Here is a 17,964-nt window from a genome sequence, read left to right as displayed (position 1 = left end):
GAACCGAAAAATGAATCTCAAACCTCTGCTTTAAACAAGTTACGCAAGGCACAAACAAGTTCTCATCTCTCAACAGAATGAGAAAAAAAGGAACTATGATTATGTAGTTGGACAGAGTTTTAAATAATCAGTTAAAAATGTTACTTAGTGATTCCTGAGAATAGCACTATTATAAGAAATGCATCTCCAAATAGCATTAAATTCATTAGTTACCCATAATTAATAACGGGTAAAACTAGGAATAAAATATTTTAAAATGCATGTTTATAGAATGCTATTAATGCTTTCAGTAAATAAATATCAATAGTTGAGAATGGCATTTGAGAATGGTTAAGCACATTTAGAAAAGAGGCAACGGGGACTCCACAAAAGATTAACTATTAATTAGAATGAAGTATATAATACAGTCAAGGCCCATGATAATTTCAAAATGTGGTTTTATTAATGCACTTAAGGACAAGTGCCATTCTTATTCTACCTTCTTCTGGAAGCAATACTACCAATTATAAATAGTCACAGCAAATTTTCATTAGACAAAAACTGTCTGTGGGTGTGTCAGGGGGTGGTTGGTTCATTTATATCAGACTGCAAATATAAACTCATGTTCTGAGTCTACAGACAACACTGAGCAACAATATTTCCTTCTAAATTTTCTTTAAGGCAGATCTGTTTAGCATTGTGTGTGAGTTACTAACATGGTGCAGTGTAGTTTTAGCAAATTTAACTTTTAATTTCCCAGTGAGAGTAATACATATGGTCAGGAATAGGCAACGATATCTCTTTTCTAGTCCCTCTGCCTGGCCACCATTTTAAAAACACAAGTTTTTCTTATACATATATATATTACTGTATCAAAACACATTTTAACAGACTTCACAGCGCACTTAAAGCTTCAGTTTACAGTCGTTCATACGAAAGGTTTCTAACATGGAACGTTCACTTGGAAAGAATTCCTCACTGGGGTTCCAGTGTTCTCTATCAGAAATGGAGAAGTTCTTCTTCAGTGCAACACTAGGCATTTTACCTCCGTTCATTTATGTTTTTCTTTCAAGGGCTCCTGATTTACTTTTGTATCTTCATTTCTGTATATCTGACTTACTTCCTTTAGTATCTTCTCAGGTAAGGCAGGTTGATATCTGTATAAATAACCATACGGACGAAGATGATAAACGAGGTATTCTAACTCATACATAGTTGTAGGATCAACATAGTGAAAAGAAACTGCAAGATCAGAACAGCAACCAGGACCCTAAAAAAGTAGCAGAAACAGGCATTATTAATAAATGGCATATTATTATGTACAATATTAACATAAGGATAAAAAAGGAAACACTAGTTTTAACAGAATCAAAGCATTAAAGCTGGCAAACTAAAGCAGAACCACATGCTTTATTAGATCCGTGAAAGAAACCAAGTGTTTTCAGAGTTCTCAACGTTGTAAAATCAAAGATGAAATTGCTGAAGTATATCTAACTGAAATAAAATTCTCTCATACCCTATAGATTAGCGCCCTCCAAAAAAACCAAACCTAGAAAACCATGAAATGAAAGAGTCAGCTATACAAAGGACAAAGTTCTATTTCTCCAAGTTTTGCTTTCTCTTCATAATTTTCTCATTATAAATTTTTGCTTGGCTCAGCCTCAGAAAGACACCTTTAGAACATTCAGTGACTACAAAGCCTTGCCCATAATGTATCTGCAGGCTAAAACTTCATCGATAGATTAACCCAAACAATCTGGTACTTAAGAGAGGAAGTGCTAAGTCATACCTAGGTTTGAGCCCATATTTTGCCTACTAGTGTATAATCTGGGGCAAATTACTTAATCTCTATAAGCTTCAACTTCCCCATGTGCAAAAAAAGATGGTTACTTAAAGGAGACAAAATGGCTGGTACCATGCTTTACCTGTAGTAAATACTCAATAAATGTTAGCTTACACTGACAGAATAATCACATTCAGGTGGCCCTCAGTTAAACTTTTGTTCAGTTATATAATTCTCATAGATTTCTGAGCTGGCACGAGAGCAGTTAAATCAAAGAAGACAGAAACAAAATAGCAACAAAAATACAAAAGCAGGAAAGAATAAAAAAGGAATAAAATAAAATTAAAAAAAACTGGTCCCAGAATTAAGTAGTCAGTCACAAGGTCATTCTGGGGTCAAAACTGGCATCTGGAGACTGTTTCACTCAGATAACTCCAAGAAAACTTAAGACTATCTACCGTCTTTGCAATGACCCACGGAGAAAAAGTCAGACAAGTTCCCAGAGAAGATTCATAGTGATCCACTAAATCAAACATTTAATAATTCATGTTTGGAAGTATGCAGCTTACAATGCAGCAAAAATCATGAAGAAATTGTCCATTGTGTTTTCTCTAGCCTTTTCTCTAAACTCCTTTGAAACAAACACTGAACAGATGGGTTTCTTGGACCAACATGTAGACACTGAAAAATTATCTCTTTTCTACTTTTTACATTTTTAGGGAAATTAAAAGTAGAAATGAATATGAAAACTAAACAGATAGGTCAACTTGTGATTATCAAATCAGCTCTCTTCAGTAGATACATGTAATCAAAAAATGCTACAGTCATACTTAAAAAGTAGAAAGAAATAGGTGAAATTAATTTGAGTATGTTTTAACTGAATAAATGTATATTATTTTAATATTTAGATAGGTGATCAATATTTTCTAAATTATTGATGAAATCATTATTTTTATTTGTGCTAAGTCCTTGAAATCAAGTATGACTTCTATTACTGGGCACATCTAAATTTCAGTAGTCATACTTGAAGCACTCAACAGTCATATGTGGTTAGTGGCTGCTATAGTGGCCAGTGCATAGTAAACTAAAGACCAGAACAAAAGCGGTTAATATTAAATTCCTGGATCTTCTCTGGAAGCAATTTTATATCACTCTGAAATATTATAATAATATTTTGCTTAGATTTAGTGTAGTAATTATGTTATACTCCATTGTGCTGTTTTTTTACTGGATGGCCAGGATAACTGCTTAATGATAACAGTTTTTTACTTATTATTTATTTAGTTAATATTTATAAGCAATAAAAGGCAATATAATAAAATAGTTATAATCCTTAGAAACAAAGTACCTAGTTCTTTGCATGATTATGGATACCCCCCAAACTCAACAGAGTTGAGAGAAAAATCATCAGAAATAAAAAAATCCAGGAACAGAGCCAGATTTTAAAGATGCTTAGGGGAAAAAAAAAACTTTCATATGTATATGCATATACACACTAGTTTAAAAGTGTTAAGCAAAGAAACCAATTAGAAGAGTAACAAAAATGCTAAAAACCTAAGGAGATATTTAAGAAATAAAGATTTACTTGAAGAAAACTATAAAAATTTACTAAGGGACCTAAAAGGAAATTTAAAAAATGGGCAAAGATATCCATTGTTCCTAAAGTAATTAAGTTTATGTACAAGCATAAAATTTGAGAGTTGCCAAAACAATTTAAAAGAAAAAGAGAGGGAGCAATAAAGAAGACAAGACACAGTCTTAGATTAATAATTTGAAGACTTTGTAAAGCTACAAGGTTCAAAGCAATATGGTACTGAGCCAAAACCAAATAGAACAATGGAACAGAACTGAAACCTCAGATATCGACCCCACTGTAAGTAATGCTACAGTGAATGATAATAATGGAGGTATATTTACATCAGCAGTGAGCAAAGGACTATTAATAAATGGCACTGGAATAATTAGTTAACAATTTGGAAAAATCAGGAGTTCTCTACATCAACCATATACACTATTAAGTTTCAAATGGATTAGAGGTAATATAAATAAAACTGAAGAATTAATACGCTAAAACCACATTGGATTATTTCTGACCTATAAAAAAGGCAATTTCACACACAGAGGAATGTTTTTTAATATTTGAAAATCCACTATATTTTAAATCTGCTGTATTAAGACTGACTTCAAAATTTTCTTGTGAAAAAACATCTACTGCTAGGAAACAGACTGGAGTCCTAGGGAAAAGATTTCATTTCTGGGAATAGACTCACTTCTAAGTGAGAAGGTAGTGTGAAAGGGCACAGCATGAAAGGTCCTGAACAACTAATGTAAGAACATAACTTTCTGATTAACTACAGTATTTCACACCCTAACCTGCTAGATCAAATTTTCTTTTTTGGAGCTGTTTTTTTTAAAATTAGAGTATAACTGCTTTATAATGTTGAATTATAGACAAATCTTTTCCACACTGTATTTTTAGTGACTACTCATTGGACAAGACTCTGATGCTGGGAGGCGTTGGGGGCAGGAGGAGAAGGGGACGACAGAGATGAGATGGCTGGATGGCATCACGGACTCAATGGACGTGAGTCTGAGTGAACTCCGGGAGTTGGTGATGGACAGGGAGGCCTGGCGTGCTGCGACTCATGGGGTCGCAAAGAGTCGGACATGACTGAGCGACTGAACTGAACTGAACTGAACTGAAGGAAAGCAAGCAAGTATGTATGAGATTCAGGACAGCTTTGCAAACAGCAACTCCCTTAGAGAGAAGACAATTTATTAAATGATGAATAGTAACAGAAGTGTGGTTTCACTCTGGGTTTATATAGACCCTCCTGAGAGAGAAGAGGCAAAATCAGGCTGGGTGAATTTTGGAACTTACAAGTCTGTTTTACAGTTTTTAAAATAACATAAATTTTTAGAGAATAAACATAAAATTTCCCATCCATTTAGAAAGCTAGTACAATTTAAATAAGATATGTGCCTGGATGGGAGGAGGGTTTGGGAGAGAATGGATATATGTACATGCATGGTTGAGTCCCTTTGCTGTTCACCTGAAATGATCACAACACTGTTAATCAGCTATATCCCAATGCAAAACAAAAAGTTCAAAAGAAAAAAAAAAGCCATGATACAACTAAAAATAAATAAAATATGTGCTGTTAATATTTGTTAATATAAAATATATTATTAGGTATACCTTATTTGCAGGCAGGAACTGTTGGTAGTACTTTTAAGGGCAAAGTGGGATATTTTACTGGTTGAAAATAATAATTATTATGCCCCTTTGCTATTACTGTTATGTGTATCCAACATCAAAAACTCTTAGTGAATCTTACATGCATTTAGGTGTTTTCATTATTATGCATTTGTAATGTTCTTGACTTTAGTATATTTTTGTACGGTAGGGGAGCAGAATTGAGACGGGAAGAGGTTAAGTAATCCTGGATAGCTTAAGAAAACTTTGCACTGAAAAAGCATCCCAAGTAGTACCTCACTGAAACCAAAACCAAAACAGACTATCAAAAGTCAGACTTGGGAATACATGTGTTTTACAGTTTAGGAAATTCTTGCACCTATAATAGCAGTAAGATGCTAGCATATGGATTCAAAAACCTCATTACATAAAACTGAACTTTAAAATGTTTGTTTATTCAAGTGGAATTTATCCCAACAAAAGAATATTGATTCTAACACACTCTACACTCCTGTGGGGAGCACATATAAGATTAATCAGACAGCAGTGGCCATGATAGAAATAATAAGAGCTTTTAAAATCAGAGAGGGACTGCAAATACTGCCAAGGCTACTCATCAGGATAGTCAAGTTACGTGATTCTCCTGAGTCTGTTTTGTCACTTGTTAAGTGTAGGTTTACCGTTAAGGATTAGCTATCACTTCTGTGTAAGTACCAGGAACACACTGGTGGTTGAGAGCTGAAAAAGTAGTAATTTGCTTTAAAATTTCCTTTTAAAGCTGAAAACTTAAAAGCTCAGGTCAGATGTTCCAGGTCAAGGTTTGAAACTTCAGTGCTACTGACATTTGGGGCCGGATAATTCTCTGTTGTGAGGGGCTGTCCTGTGCATTGTGGAATATTCAGCATCTAGTAAGTTTACAATCTTGTGGATTTCTACCCATTAGATGCTAGTAGCAACCACTAAGTAAGCAACCAAAAAGGTCTCTGCTGCTCCTGCTTCTGCTAGTCGCTTCAGTCGTGTCCGACTCTGTGCGACCCCATAGACGGCGGCCCACCAGGCTCCCCCGTCCCTGGGATTCTCCAGGCAAGAACACTGGAGTGGGCTGCCATTTCCTTCTCCAGTGCATGAAAGTGAAAAGTGAAAGGGAAGTCGCTTAGTCTAGATTTTCCCAAAAGTCCTCTGGGAGGCAAAAAAGAGCCCTTGGTTGAGAAACACTGTTTTAGATGGTGATTTGAAAACAATGGCTTGTAAAGAAGAGAACAGTACCATAAAGTGTATTATTGGTTACCTCAGGGCCAGAGAAAAGGTAAACAGCACCAGGGACCTGCCTCAAGACATTAATCAATAACAGAACTGAGGCTAAAAGCTAGACTCTGTGATTCCTGGTCTCCAGTCAATCATTGATGGAATGCTAATATAGTGAAAAACTGGCAACAGCTTACTAAATATATACAGGCAGGAGGATGGGTAGGTTACAGTATATTCATATATTAGATTATTATACAGCTTGCCTGGAGAATCCCAGGGACGGGGGAGCCTAGTGGGCTGCCGTCTATGGGGTCGCACAGAGTCGGACATGACTGAAGCGACTTAGCAGCAGCAGATTATTATACAGCGGTTTAAAATTAATGAAGCAGATACACATATTAATGTTGATAAATTTTAATGTTGCAAAAAAGGCATATGTGCAAGTATGCCTATGGTACAATTCTACTTATTTTAAAACCTGCAAAACAACATACTATGTATTATTTACAAATACAGAAACATGTAGGAAAAACATAAATACATGCATGGTAATGATAAATACTAAACTCGTTACAGTGGTTAATTCTCAGGAAGGAGCTAAGAGAAATGGACTGAGGCAAGGACACTGGCCTCACCTATCTCTATACCTTTTTGTTTTTAAAAAAAAAATCTAAAGCAAATGGGGCAAAAGACTAATATTTGGTAAAGCTGGTTGTGTTGTATGTGCATACCCAGTCATTGGTGGGTACAAAACAGTATATCCTCAAATATTTAGCTGTACATTTGAAATATTTAATAATTTACTTTAGATAAAATTCTCAGGAATGTAAGCTAAGGTATCAAGTAAGGTCCAGGACTGACAGGTACTCCCTGTATAACAGACACTGTCCTGTATCGTGATGACCACTGGATCAGACAGGTAGATCAGGTCTGTCTTACAAATGAGGAAACAGGCTCAGGGGTTAGGCAAATTCTGTCCATCCAAGGTCACTCAACTATTAAGTGGGAGAGCAGGATCTGAACCTAGGTCTTTCTGAACCTCAAAATCTTTTCAGGTATTGTTCCTGAAGATGAGAAGGCTCTTTACCTAGATCTCCCCATAGCCTGCTTGCTAACCTCACTCAGGCTTCTGTTCAAAAGGTACCCTTTTAGCGAAGCTTTCTTCATTTGCCCAAACTGAAGTATCCCTTCCAACTCTGGTCACTCTCCATCCTCTTACCTGGCTCCACTGTTCTCCAGGGCACTTGCACTACCCAAAATCATTTTATAACTGGACTTGTCTGCCTGTTTATTGTATGTCTCCTCATCAAGAATGTAAGGTTCATAAGAATTGGAACTTGACAATATTACTGCTGTCTTCTTAGTGCTGGGCATGTAGCAATACAAATATTTATTGGAATTATTATTGCTGACACCTTCATTCTCGTCTGCTCTGTTATACTGCCATTCGATATAAAAAGACTAAGACAGATTCTTGGCTACTGATACTAAAGAACATCACATTATTAGTTTTTTAAACAAACAAAAGTCAAAGTACCTATACAGTAATAAAATTTCTAAACTTACCTCTACAGGAGGATAATAGTTATAATTCCAGTACCAAAAGGTTCTCGGCAGATAACCCTTGATTAAGTGGTGCTCTGGTACAAAAGGATGAAAAGTTTCTTTTCCGGTGGTATCTCTGGAATCTCCCGCTTCTACATTTATAATTTCCATGCATCTCCCCAGTGCTAAATCTTCGATTGAGGAACTGTGCGTACATTTGTCTGTTTTAAATGCCTCAACAAATCTCTTCAAAGCTTCTTTACTCAGTACATATCCTGCTCCTCCACTCATGTAGCCCTGCTTTACATAGGGCTTAAATCTTCTCCCAAAGTAAATGGGTTGTTCAGGGTTGTATTTTGAGAGAAGCCATCTCAAGTTATCTAGTATAACGTAAGTATCATCATCTGCTTTCATAAACCAATCAGCATCTTCTAAATAATGATCATGGACATACTGAAAGGCTTTAATTGTTTTCCAGTACAGCTGGTCTCTGCCTTCTCTGGTTTTTAATCCCACAGCAGGGAAGTCCTTGTTTTCTTCTGAACTCATAAACAACACTTTATTACAACGCTGGGCCCATGTAGCTTTGACATGTTTAGCCTTTTTCTCTAGATTCTGAGGCCCTGTCATTACCCAGCAAAGAATTTTAACCTTCTGATAGAGCTTTTCAGCGATGTCAGTGTTCTCATCTATTAAACAAAAATTGCTTAAAGTTAATTTACATGGTTGTAAATTCAAAATAAATTATACCAAAGAAGATATTTTCTTGAACAATTTCAAAAGACTCCCCTCCCCCTTCTATATACCTCTCTACTGTTAGTGATTCAGCTAAAAAAAAAAAAAAAAAAAAGAAACACAACACTGACAGGAATGTTTCACTGCTGCGAATAAGCTTCTGAAGGGCAGGCAGCACAGACTCCTGAAGCAACAGTCCATCCTGCCCACATCTTGTGTTATGCATCTATAGATACGCTGAGGTGGCTTTAAAAGATTTTCATGACTACCCCAGTTCGAAAAAGATGAGTTAATGCAAAGCTGAGATCATTTCTTATAGTAACATACTTCATTCCAAAGTGCAAATCCACCAGAAACAGGACACAAGAACAAGCAGAGGTAGTATTTCCAAGACTGTCAAAAGCAGTGTTTTTCATAGTATAGGTTTGCAAAGAAACAGGGAGCTCATGCCAAAATATAAAGCAATACATTGGGCTTCCCTGGTGATGCAGAGCACAAGAATCTGCTTGCCAATGCAGGGGACATGGGTTCAATCCGTGCTCCAGGAAGATGCCACATCCCTCAGGGCAACTAAGCCCACGTGCAGCAATGAAGCGCTGCAATGAAGACCCAGCACAGCCAAAAATAAAACAATTAAAAAAATCATAAGGCAACATCTTACTTCTTTCATCAAGGAAGTCTTGCTACAATCTACCAAAAAGTCTATTTAACTAAGCAGTAAGCTTATCTGAGTTACATTCTGGTGCCAGCTTCTAATCAGGATGCAGACAGGTTAACAAACAATTCACAGGCTGTTGGGCCAGGACTATATTTTGAGTAACACTGCTCCAGAGAAAGACTCCAACTATGAGATTCCAGATCAGTGCTTGGTGAAGGATCAATTTTTATTTCCAGTAGTTAGAGACCTATACTTCTGCAACATGCCAAAAATGAATAATAAATAAAATTTCAAAAATAAATACAAAAACACAAGCCCTAAGTTTTTATGTTTAGATTTACACAAAGTTACTGTCTAATTACCATAAAAGTTTCTAACTGTTTAATTCTGATGTCAATACCTTTTTAGTTGTAGACCAGCATGACTCTACAAAACTGCACTTTGTGTAGCAATGCTCTAGGCAGCATCCTGAGGAAATGTCCTTGAAGTTAAGGTCAGTTACAAAAGCTCAATCCTGTGAAAAATTAACAACTGGAGGGATACATTTCTAGTTAACTGACTAAGAGCGAGTAAATGGAAATGCTGGGAAGGGCACGAAAATCTTCTAATTGTCCCTCTGAATATCAAGAATTTGCAATCCAAAACCAGACAAAACTGCCCTCTTTTCAGGCAGAGAGCATTCATATTTCATACAGTGGAGGGGTTCAATCTCCTAGTTGTACATATATGTCAAATCCTGGGCGGGAAGGACTGTGGTGGGAGCAGAAATCCTTAATATGTTTCACATAGAGTAAGACATCCTTCTCCCTACAGTTGGAATCTGGTAGACAGCATTTCTCATTCTTTCAATTACTCATTCATTCATTACTCTGTGATGGGCATGCCACTGGTAAAGGAGATAAAAAGATGAATAGAACACATGTTTTGCCACAGGAGAATTCATTCTAGCCTGGGAACTTGGCATGCAAACCAATACTTGCTGTATATTAAAAGGTGCTGTAACAGAGGTATGTGTAAAGGTTTCAGTGAACTGAGGGGTAAAGTAATGGCTGATAAACACTACAGAACAGTGGACTGGGAAGTTGGCTAGAACAGAGAAGAAGGGGGTATAAGGCAGTGATCAGGAAAAATCAGAGACGATGCAGAAATTAGGTCTTTAAATGAAATCCACCAGAAGAAAGGACAAAAGACTCGGTGAAGTTAGGCTGAGTGCAAGTACATGGACACAACTGAAGGTCTGACTTAGGGGGAGCATGCTGCAGACTGAGAGAAGTAGCCTAGAAACAGTAAAGAAGCAGACTGTTCACATTCACGAGAAACAGGATTGCTGGTGAGCAGAGGAGAGCACCTACCATGACCCAGGCAGAAAGCAGTGAGCGGTCTAAGAACAGGAGGCAGAAAACATTTTAGGACTGTAAAGGAAGGAAGCAGTATGATGTACACGCTAAGTCTTGAGAAACCTTTAGCATACCTACATTTTGTAGACCATCAAGCAGGACAAGTAGGCCCTAATTTATGTGCCTGCAGTGAGGCTGATCTAGAACAGCCTCCCAGTAGAGAAGCCTGGCTCCCACTGAACAACTAAAGCCTAGAGCAACGGTGCAGAGCCAGTGCAGAGAGAGCAAACGGCTCTCTGGTAAGAACACAGCGGCTCAGAGACGAACCGCTGTCACAGAAACACTCACACATGACACTGTCACAGTATGTGTGTACTTGCTAGTTCATAAAATAACCAGGATGTGGACCTCACCCTCAACCTTAGATTGAGAGGTAGGAAAGAAGCAATTTACTGCCAAAAAGGTAAGACAAACACCCCTTAATGTGGGACCCCGTTGCACCCCTTTTTTCCAAGCTGCTGTATTTTCTGTCAAATAAATCACCATTTGCAGAGATCTCTGAATTGTGAATGTCTTCTCATACTGTCTGGAACTAGGTTAAGGGAAAGACAGCAAGGAACAGATGGAAACTAAAATTATGAGGGCTGATGACATCACACAGGCAAAGTAAGAGCCAAAGAACAGAGGCTGAGAGCAAAGCAGCATTCACGGGGCACGGAGAGGACACAGTTGAGAACACCTGGTCGGAGGCAGAGGACCAGGAGAAAGTGAAGTCAAGTCATATGGATGTAACACATGCCTGGGTTTCTACTTCCCTAACAGTTTTATGCCTCTCAAAAGGAGAAAAGATTAGTTATGTCAGACACTGATAAAAAGTACATTGAAATTTATATATACCTCTTGAGTTTCTCTAGGAAAACAAGACTAAGCAAAAAACAAGACTAAAACAAGGTAACAGCAAAAACCAAAGACATAGATATGAACCATGAAAACAAAATTTTCAGAACTAAATCTAACCTGAAAGTTTTGCCTTTTCCTAAGTTATGTTTTCTGAACTATTTACATTTGAAAATAAATTCAAAATTAATATCTTACATCCTAAATAAATCTGGGTTTTAGTAATTTTTTTCTCCTGAGGTAAACAAAGAATTGTTATTTAATATCTGGAGTTAAGCTCATTTCCATCAAAAGATACAGTGATATAATAAGATTCATATAAGCAACTTTTTCTAATTCTCTCAACACTTAAACATATTGAAAAATACAGTTTCTATTTACTCCTTAATACAGTAAACCATACCTTTATGTTGGCTGGCATCTGCATCAAAGTTCATTTGTCCTTCTAGATGATTCTGTTCATTGTCATCTGAATGCCTAGCGTGAGGATCATTATGAAGAATACTAGGCTGGATGTCCTTCTGTTCTTCCAACAAAATACTAAGTAGCTGAGAGCATAAAACAAATCCGACTGCTGATCCACAAAGGAAGGTTAAAATATTCAGCCAAGATTTAGAGGCCATTTCCCGAAAATGTATTTCTGTAAGAAAAAAGTTATTATGGTGTTATAAATTATAAAGTAATACACATACCAAGAGGACTGGTAACTGTTAGCTATGTAACTGATGCTGCTTTAGTTGCTAAGGCACGTCTAATGCTTTGCAGCCCTATGGACTGTGGTGGCGCTGGTGGTCAGGACCCTGCCTGCGTTGCAGGAGACAGAAGAAACGCAGCTTTGCTCCCCGTGCCGGGAAGACCGCGAGGAGGGCATGACAACCCACTTCAGTACTCCTGCCTGGAGAATTCCATGGACAGAGGAGGCTGGCGGGCTACAGTCCATGGGGTTGCACAGAGTTGGACACAACTGAAGTGACTTAGCAGCTGAATTGTAACCCACCAGGCTCCTCTCTTCATAGCATTTCCCAGGCAAGGATACTAGAGTGGGTTGCCATTTCCTTCTCCAGGAGATCTTCCTGATCTTGGAATGAAAATTCCTTTATAAGGAGAACATTTCTAAGAGTATTTAACTTTCATCCCTCTATTTGCTGCTGAAACACAAATTATGGACAGTTCGATAAAATAAATGAGTAGCAACTAGGAGGATCACTGTTGGGGTGGGACACGGGTAAATATGTCTGTATTTGCACACAGAATTACCTATTCTTCTCACCGAGATCCTCCATGGATCCAAGCCAGAGTGCCACATTCTTTTTTTTTCTTTGCTATCAAAGTACTTATATATACTTTTTTTCTCTATGTACTCTAATAAGGGGGTCAGCAATTTTTTTCTATAAAGAATTAGAAGTAAAATACTTAAGGATTTGTGGACCACAGATGGTCTTTTGTATATTATCTTTCTTCCTTTTTATTAAACAACCTTTAAAAATGTAAGAAACAGTCTTAGCTTGTGAAGGCTAGAGTCAGCACTGTTTCAGGACCTTCAGGCCAAACCTATCTGCCACCTGATTTTGTAAATGAAGTTTAATTGGAACATACCCAGGCCCAATCTGGAGAATGGCTGCTTCTGCTCTGCAACAGCAAAGCTGAGTAGCGGCAGCAGCAGCAGTAAGTCCCACAAAGCCTCATCTAGGCCTTTAAAGAAAAAGGTTGCCAACCCCTGTGCCCCAACACCCAGGGCTCACTGCAGCGTTGGATGCGGCCACCCTCTGCTCACTGCTTTTCGCTGTTACCCCACTGGGCTGCAAGACCCTGAACAGCTTCTGCATATCACTAGGATTAAGCAGGGTGCCTGGACAGTGGCTGCTGGATAAACACCTGCTGAACTGCCTGACAACCAAACGGGTCCATTTTAAGGGTTTGCTAATAATTACTACATGTTGAACTTATAGATTCCTATGAGAACAGTCCTAAATCTATAGTTTCCAACTCCCCAAGATAATTTTTTTAAATGTTTGCTAAGCATCGACCACATGCCAGATGCAGTCCACACTTCATTCCACTTGAAAAGACTTTTAATTTCACTCTTCATTCTCACTGTGACCACTGGGCAGGCAAGAGAACAGGAACAGAAATCTGGGGCTTCCCTGGTGGTCCAGTGGTTAAGACTCTGCCTGCCAATGCAGACAACACAAGTTCCACCCCTGGTCTGGGAAGATTCCACATGCCTCAAGGCACTAAGCCCACGGGCCACAGCTACTGAAGCCTGCACGCCACAGCCACTGAGCGAGCCTATGTGCTGCAATTACTGAAGCAGGCACACCCCAGAGTCTGTGCTCTGCAACAAGAGAAGCCACCACAATGAGAAGTCCATGCACCGCAACCAGAAAGGAGACCCCATTCAACACAACTAGAGAAAGCCCTCACGCAGCAACAAAGGCCCAGAGCAGCCATAAAATGAATAAATCACTTAAAAAGGGAAAACAGAAAAATTTTAAAACCTAACTTGCACAGGCTGACACAATCGATGAAAGCTATGACTTGAATCCAAGTCTGTCTGCTTAAAAAGTCAGCGCTCTTCCCACTGCGTTTCTCAGACTCTTTACCCTCTCACCACCAACAGCACAGGACAATGGACGTGTGTAGTGAAGGCAGGGGTCTGGGAAATACGACCATCAAAATAAAAATTGTTCTGAAACATTCTGTAAAACAAACCAATGATCACCACTGGAACAACAAACAACTTCATGTGGTTATATTTCCCGAACAGCTAGGTTTTTTAAAACTAAACCTAAGTACAACCAGCAAAACTGAACAAAATGTAAAAAGATATAAGTCTGGTGACAGTGCTAAGATATCAAGGCCGTGAGAACTGCAGGGGGCTGGGGGAGGCAAGATTTGGAAATAGCAAGAAGCCTAGAAAGGAGGGCTGGACATCTGGCACGGCTTCATTCCTCAAGACAACCACTGACTCTGATAGAGAAAAGAAGAGCTGAGGCAAAGAAGGTAAGGAAGAAACGGAGGCCAACATCTGCCTAAGAGAAGAGGTTCTGGAAAACACTGAGGCTTTTATTTGGACCCTGAAAAGCCACAATCTAGGAACAAGGACGGAGCAGATATTAGGCCAACCTTCACCAGGACTGAAGCCCAAGCTGGAATCATCTTAACCACTGATGGATTAGAGTGATCTGGCCCTAGCCTAACTGCAAACCATAAAGTCTTCTGGAGAAGTAAAAAATTATGGAGAACTTCAAATTATCATTATAATTTTTTATAGTGATAATGTTCAACCCAATAAAAAAAAATCAGATATCAAAATTAAAAGCTTGAATGAAGACAGAAAATAGTAGGAAATAGAAACAGACCCACAGGAGACTTAGGTAAGAGATTTTCCTACTAATAACTTTTAGTTAGTCAATAAGTTAAATGACAAGACAAAGATATAAGGTATAGAAAAAACACAGATAAAGAGAAAAATTAATAAGCCGAAAACCAGGTCAGAAGAAATTACACAGACTAAAGTACAAAGAGAGACAAAGATGGTAAGTAAAGAATTGAGTGAAAGAAACATAAGAAAGAGGAAAAAAGGTCTAACATATGTGTTAACTGGGATCTTTGAAGAAAAAGAGATAACTGATTGATGAGAAAGCGCATGTGAAGACAAATGACTGAACATTTCCCCAAACTGACAGAAGACTACCAACTCTCAGATTCAGGGGGCTCCATAAGACACACACACACAGACACAGACACACACACACAGACACAGACACACATACCCCTACAAAGAAAATGATACCAAGATAAACCACAGCAGAACTGCCAAAAATCAAAGACAAAGAAAGCATTCTATACCTAGCAAAAATAGCCTTCAAAAATAAACCTGAAAAAGATTAAAAAACAAAAATCAGCTTTATTCTTAAAAGAAATACTAAAAGGAGTTCTTCAGGCAGAAAGAAAAGAATTTTAGATGAAAATTCAGAATCGTAAGAAGTTCAATTCAGTTCAGTCGCTCAGTCATGTCTGACTCTGCGACCCCATGAATCGCAGCACGCCAGGCCTCCCTGTCCATCACCACCTCCCGGAGTTCACTCAGACTCACGTCCATTGAGTCAGTGATGCCATCCAGCCATCTCATCCTCTGTCGTCCCCTTCTTCTTCTGCCCCCAATCCCTCCCAGCATCAGAGTCTTTTCTGATGAGTCAACTCTTCGCATGAGGTGGCCAAAGTACTGGAGTTTCAGCTTTAGCATCAGTCCCTCCAAAGAAATCCTAGGGCTGATCTCCTTCAGAATGGACTGGTTGGATCTCCTTGCAGTCCAAGGGACTCTCAAGAGTCTTCTCCAACACCACAGTTCAAAAACATCAATTCTTTGGTGCTCAGCCTTCTTCACAGTCCAACTCTCATATCCATACATGACCACTGGAAAAACCATAGCCTTGACTAGACAGACCTTAGTCACCAAAGTAATGTCTCTGCTTTTGAATATGCTGTCTAGGTTGGTCATAACTTTTCTTCCAAGGAGTAAGTGTCTTTTAATTTCATGGCTGCAGTCACCATCTGCAGTGATTTTGGAGCCCCCCAAAATAAAGTCTGACACTGTTTCCACTGTTCCACTATCTATTTTCCATGAAGTGATGGAAGGGTGAACCATAAAAACTTACTGTATGTATTGATGTGTACGTGACTGTTTGCAACCCTATGTGCTGTAGCCAACTAGGCTCCTCTCTCCATGGGATTCTCCAGGCAAGAATACTGGAGTGGCTTGTCATGCCTTTTTCCAGGGGCTCTTCCTAACTCAGGAATCGAACCTACGTCTCTTACGCATCTCCTGTTTTAGCACGTAGGTTTTTTTTTTTACCACTAGTGCCACCTGGGATTTCATATATATATTGCTAAGTAAATCCAAATGAATATTGGCTAGATAAAACATTAAAATGTTCCCACAAGGCATTGTTAGCATTATCATTAAAATAAATGACAAAACTGGCACAAAAACTGTGACGCTACAAGGAGTTTAAGTGTTCTAAAATCATTTTGTTGTGTAAAAATACTAATATCAGACTTTAAAAAACTAGGAGAGTATAATAGAAGGACTATTGTAATCATCAAAAAAAGTAAAACTCTAACAGAAAAAACTAAAACAACACTTAATGATTAATACTTTAATCAAAGGTATTTTCAAGGCAAGAAAAAAGGAATGGATAAAAATAAATGAGACAGAAAGAAAATAATAATATGACTTAAACACAAATTTATTTGGCAATGGCATTAACTGTAAAAGGACTAAAATGTGAATTCAAAGATAAAGATTACCTACCAGTCTAGAAGAAAAATAAACCCAAGTATACGCTGCTTACAAGAGACATACATTAATATATACAGAAGTTAAGAGCAAAAGGATGGGAAAAGATATGTTATTCAAACACCTATAAAAAGAAAGTATTTTATAATCAGATAAAACAAATGAGTAGTGGCTACATGATGTTGTCTTCAAGATATTAATTCTACATTTATGATTTACATACTTTTCTATATTAATATTAGGAAAAGCTTTGTATAAAATACTTTCATATGACCTTTTGTTTTATCCCATTTAATACATATTTGCTATATGCATGTTTGACATGGAAATATCTTTTCCAGTGGGGCTCCCCTGATAGCTCAGATGGTAAAGAATCTGCCTGCAATGCAGGAGACCCTGGGTTGATTCCTGGGCCTATACTATGCTTATTCTACATCTTGTATCTCAGGCCCTCTTTTGAATAGTAATTCCAATTTGAGAATAATGACACTAAGGGGAAGCAGAGAACACAGTTGCTCAATATCAGAGATGGAAATTACCAATATGAAACTAGTAGGCACTTGTTTTCTTTCTTTGCTTTATCTTAACTGTAACTTCCTGACCTGCATATCAGGAAGCAACAGTTAGAACTGGACATGGAACAACAGACTGGTTCCAAATAGGAAAAGGAGTGCGTCAAGGCTGTATATTGTCACCCTGCTTATTTAACTTCTATGCAGAGTACATCATGAGAAACACTGGGCTGGAAGAAGCACAGGCTGGAATCAAGACTGCCAGGAGAAATACCAATAACCTCAGATATGCAGATGACACCACCCTTATGGCAGAAAGTGAAGAGGAACTAAAGAGCCTCTTGATGAAAGTGAAAGAGGAGAGTGAAAAAGTTGGCTTAAAGCTCAACATTCAGAAAACGAAGATCATGGCATCTGGTCCCATCATTTCATGGGAAATAGATGGGGAAACAGTGGAAACAGTGTCAGACTTTATTTTTTGGGGCTCCAAAATCACTGCAGATGGTGACTGCAGCCATGAAATTAAAAGACACTTACTTCTTGGAAGAAAAGTTATGACCAACCTAGATAGCATATTCAAAAGCAGAGACATTACTTTGCCAACAAAGGTCCATCTAGTCAAGGCTATGGTTTTTCCTGTGGTCATGTAAGGATGTGAGAGTTGGACTGTGAAGAAGGCTGAGTGCCGAAGAATTGATGCGTTTGAACTGTGGTGTTGGAGAAGACTCTTGAGAGTTTCTCGGACTGCAAGGAGATCCAACCAGTCCATTCT

At 38.2% G+C, this 17,964-nt stretch overlaps 1 protein-coding gene across 1 annotated transcript; it reads right to left on the bottom strand.

Annotated features, from left to right (window-relative positions):
• Nucleotides 1–441: 441 nt before the first annotated feature.
• On the bottom strand, nt 442–12,019 carry C1GALT1 (core 1 synthase, glycoprotein-N-acetylgalactosamine 3-beta-galactosyltransferase 1). Its single transcript, XM_052638735.1, has 3 exons — nt 11,782–12,019; nt 7,773–8,440; nt 442–1,249 (listed from the first exon to the last, which is right to left on the bottom strand). The coding sequence occupies exons 1-3, from the start codon at nt 11,999–12,001 to the stop codon at nt 1,031–1,033; spliced, it is 1,107 nt and encodes a 368-aa protein (XP_052494695.1). The 5' UTR covers nt 12,002–12,019; the 3' UTR covers nt 442–1,030.
• Nucleotides 12,020–17,964: the final 5,945 nt, after the last annotated feature.

This window comes from Budorcas taxicolor, chromosome 4 (genome assembly GCF_023091745.1).
Source record: "Budorcas taxicolor isolate Tak-1 chromosome 4, Takin1.1, whole genome shotgun sequence".
Taxonomy (NCBI): domain Eukaryota; kingdom Metazoa; phylum Chordata; class Mammalia; order Artiodactyla; family Bovidae; genus Budorcas; species Budorcas taxicolor.
The sequence above is the reverse complement of the archived record's forward strand: the minus strand, read 5'-3'. Positions and strand labels throughout refer to the sequence as shown.

Coding starts and splice junctions, on each gene's coding strand:
- C1GALT1 (XM_052638735.1), bottom strand. CDS start 12,001: ATGGCCTCTAAATCTTGGCTGAATATTTTAACCTTCCTTTGTGGATCA. Junction 8,441..11,781: donor AGATGCCAGCCAACATAAAG/GTATGGTTTACT, acceptor TTTGTTTAATAG/ATGAGAACACTGACATCGCT. Junction 1,250..7,772: donor ACTATTATCCTCCTGTAGAG/GTAAGTTTAGAA, acceptor CTACTTTTTTAG/GGTCCTGGTTGCTGTTCTGA.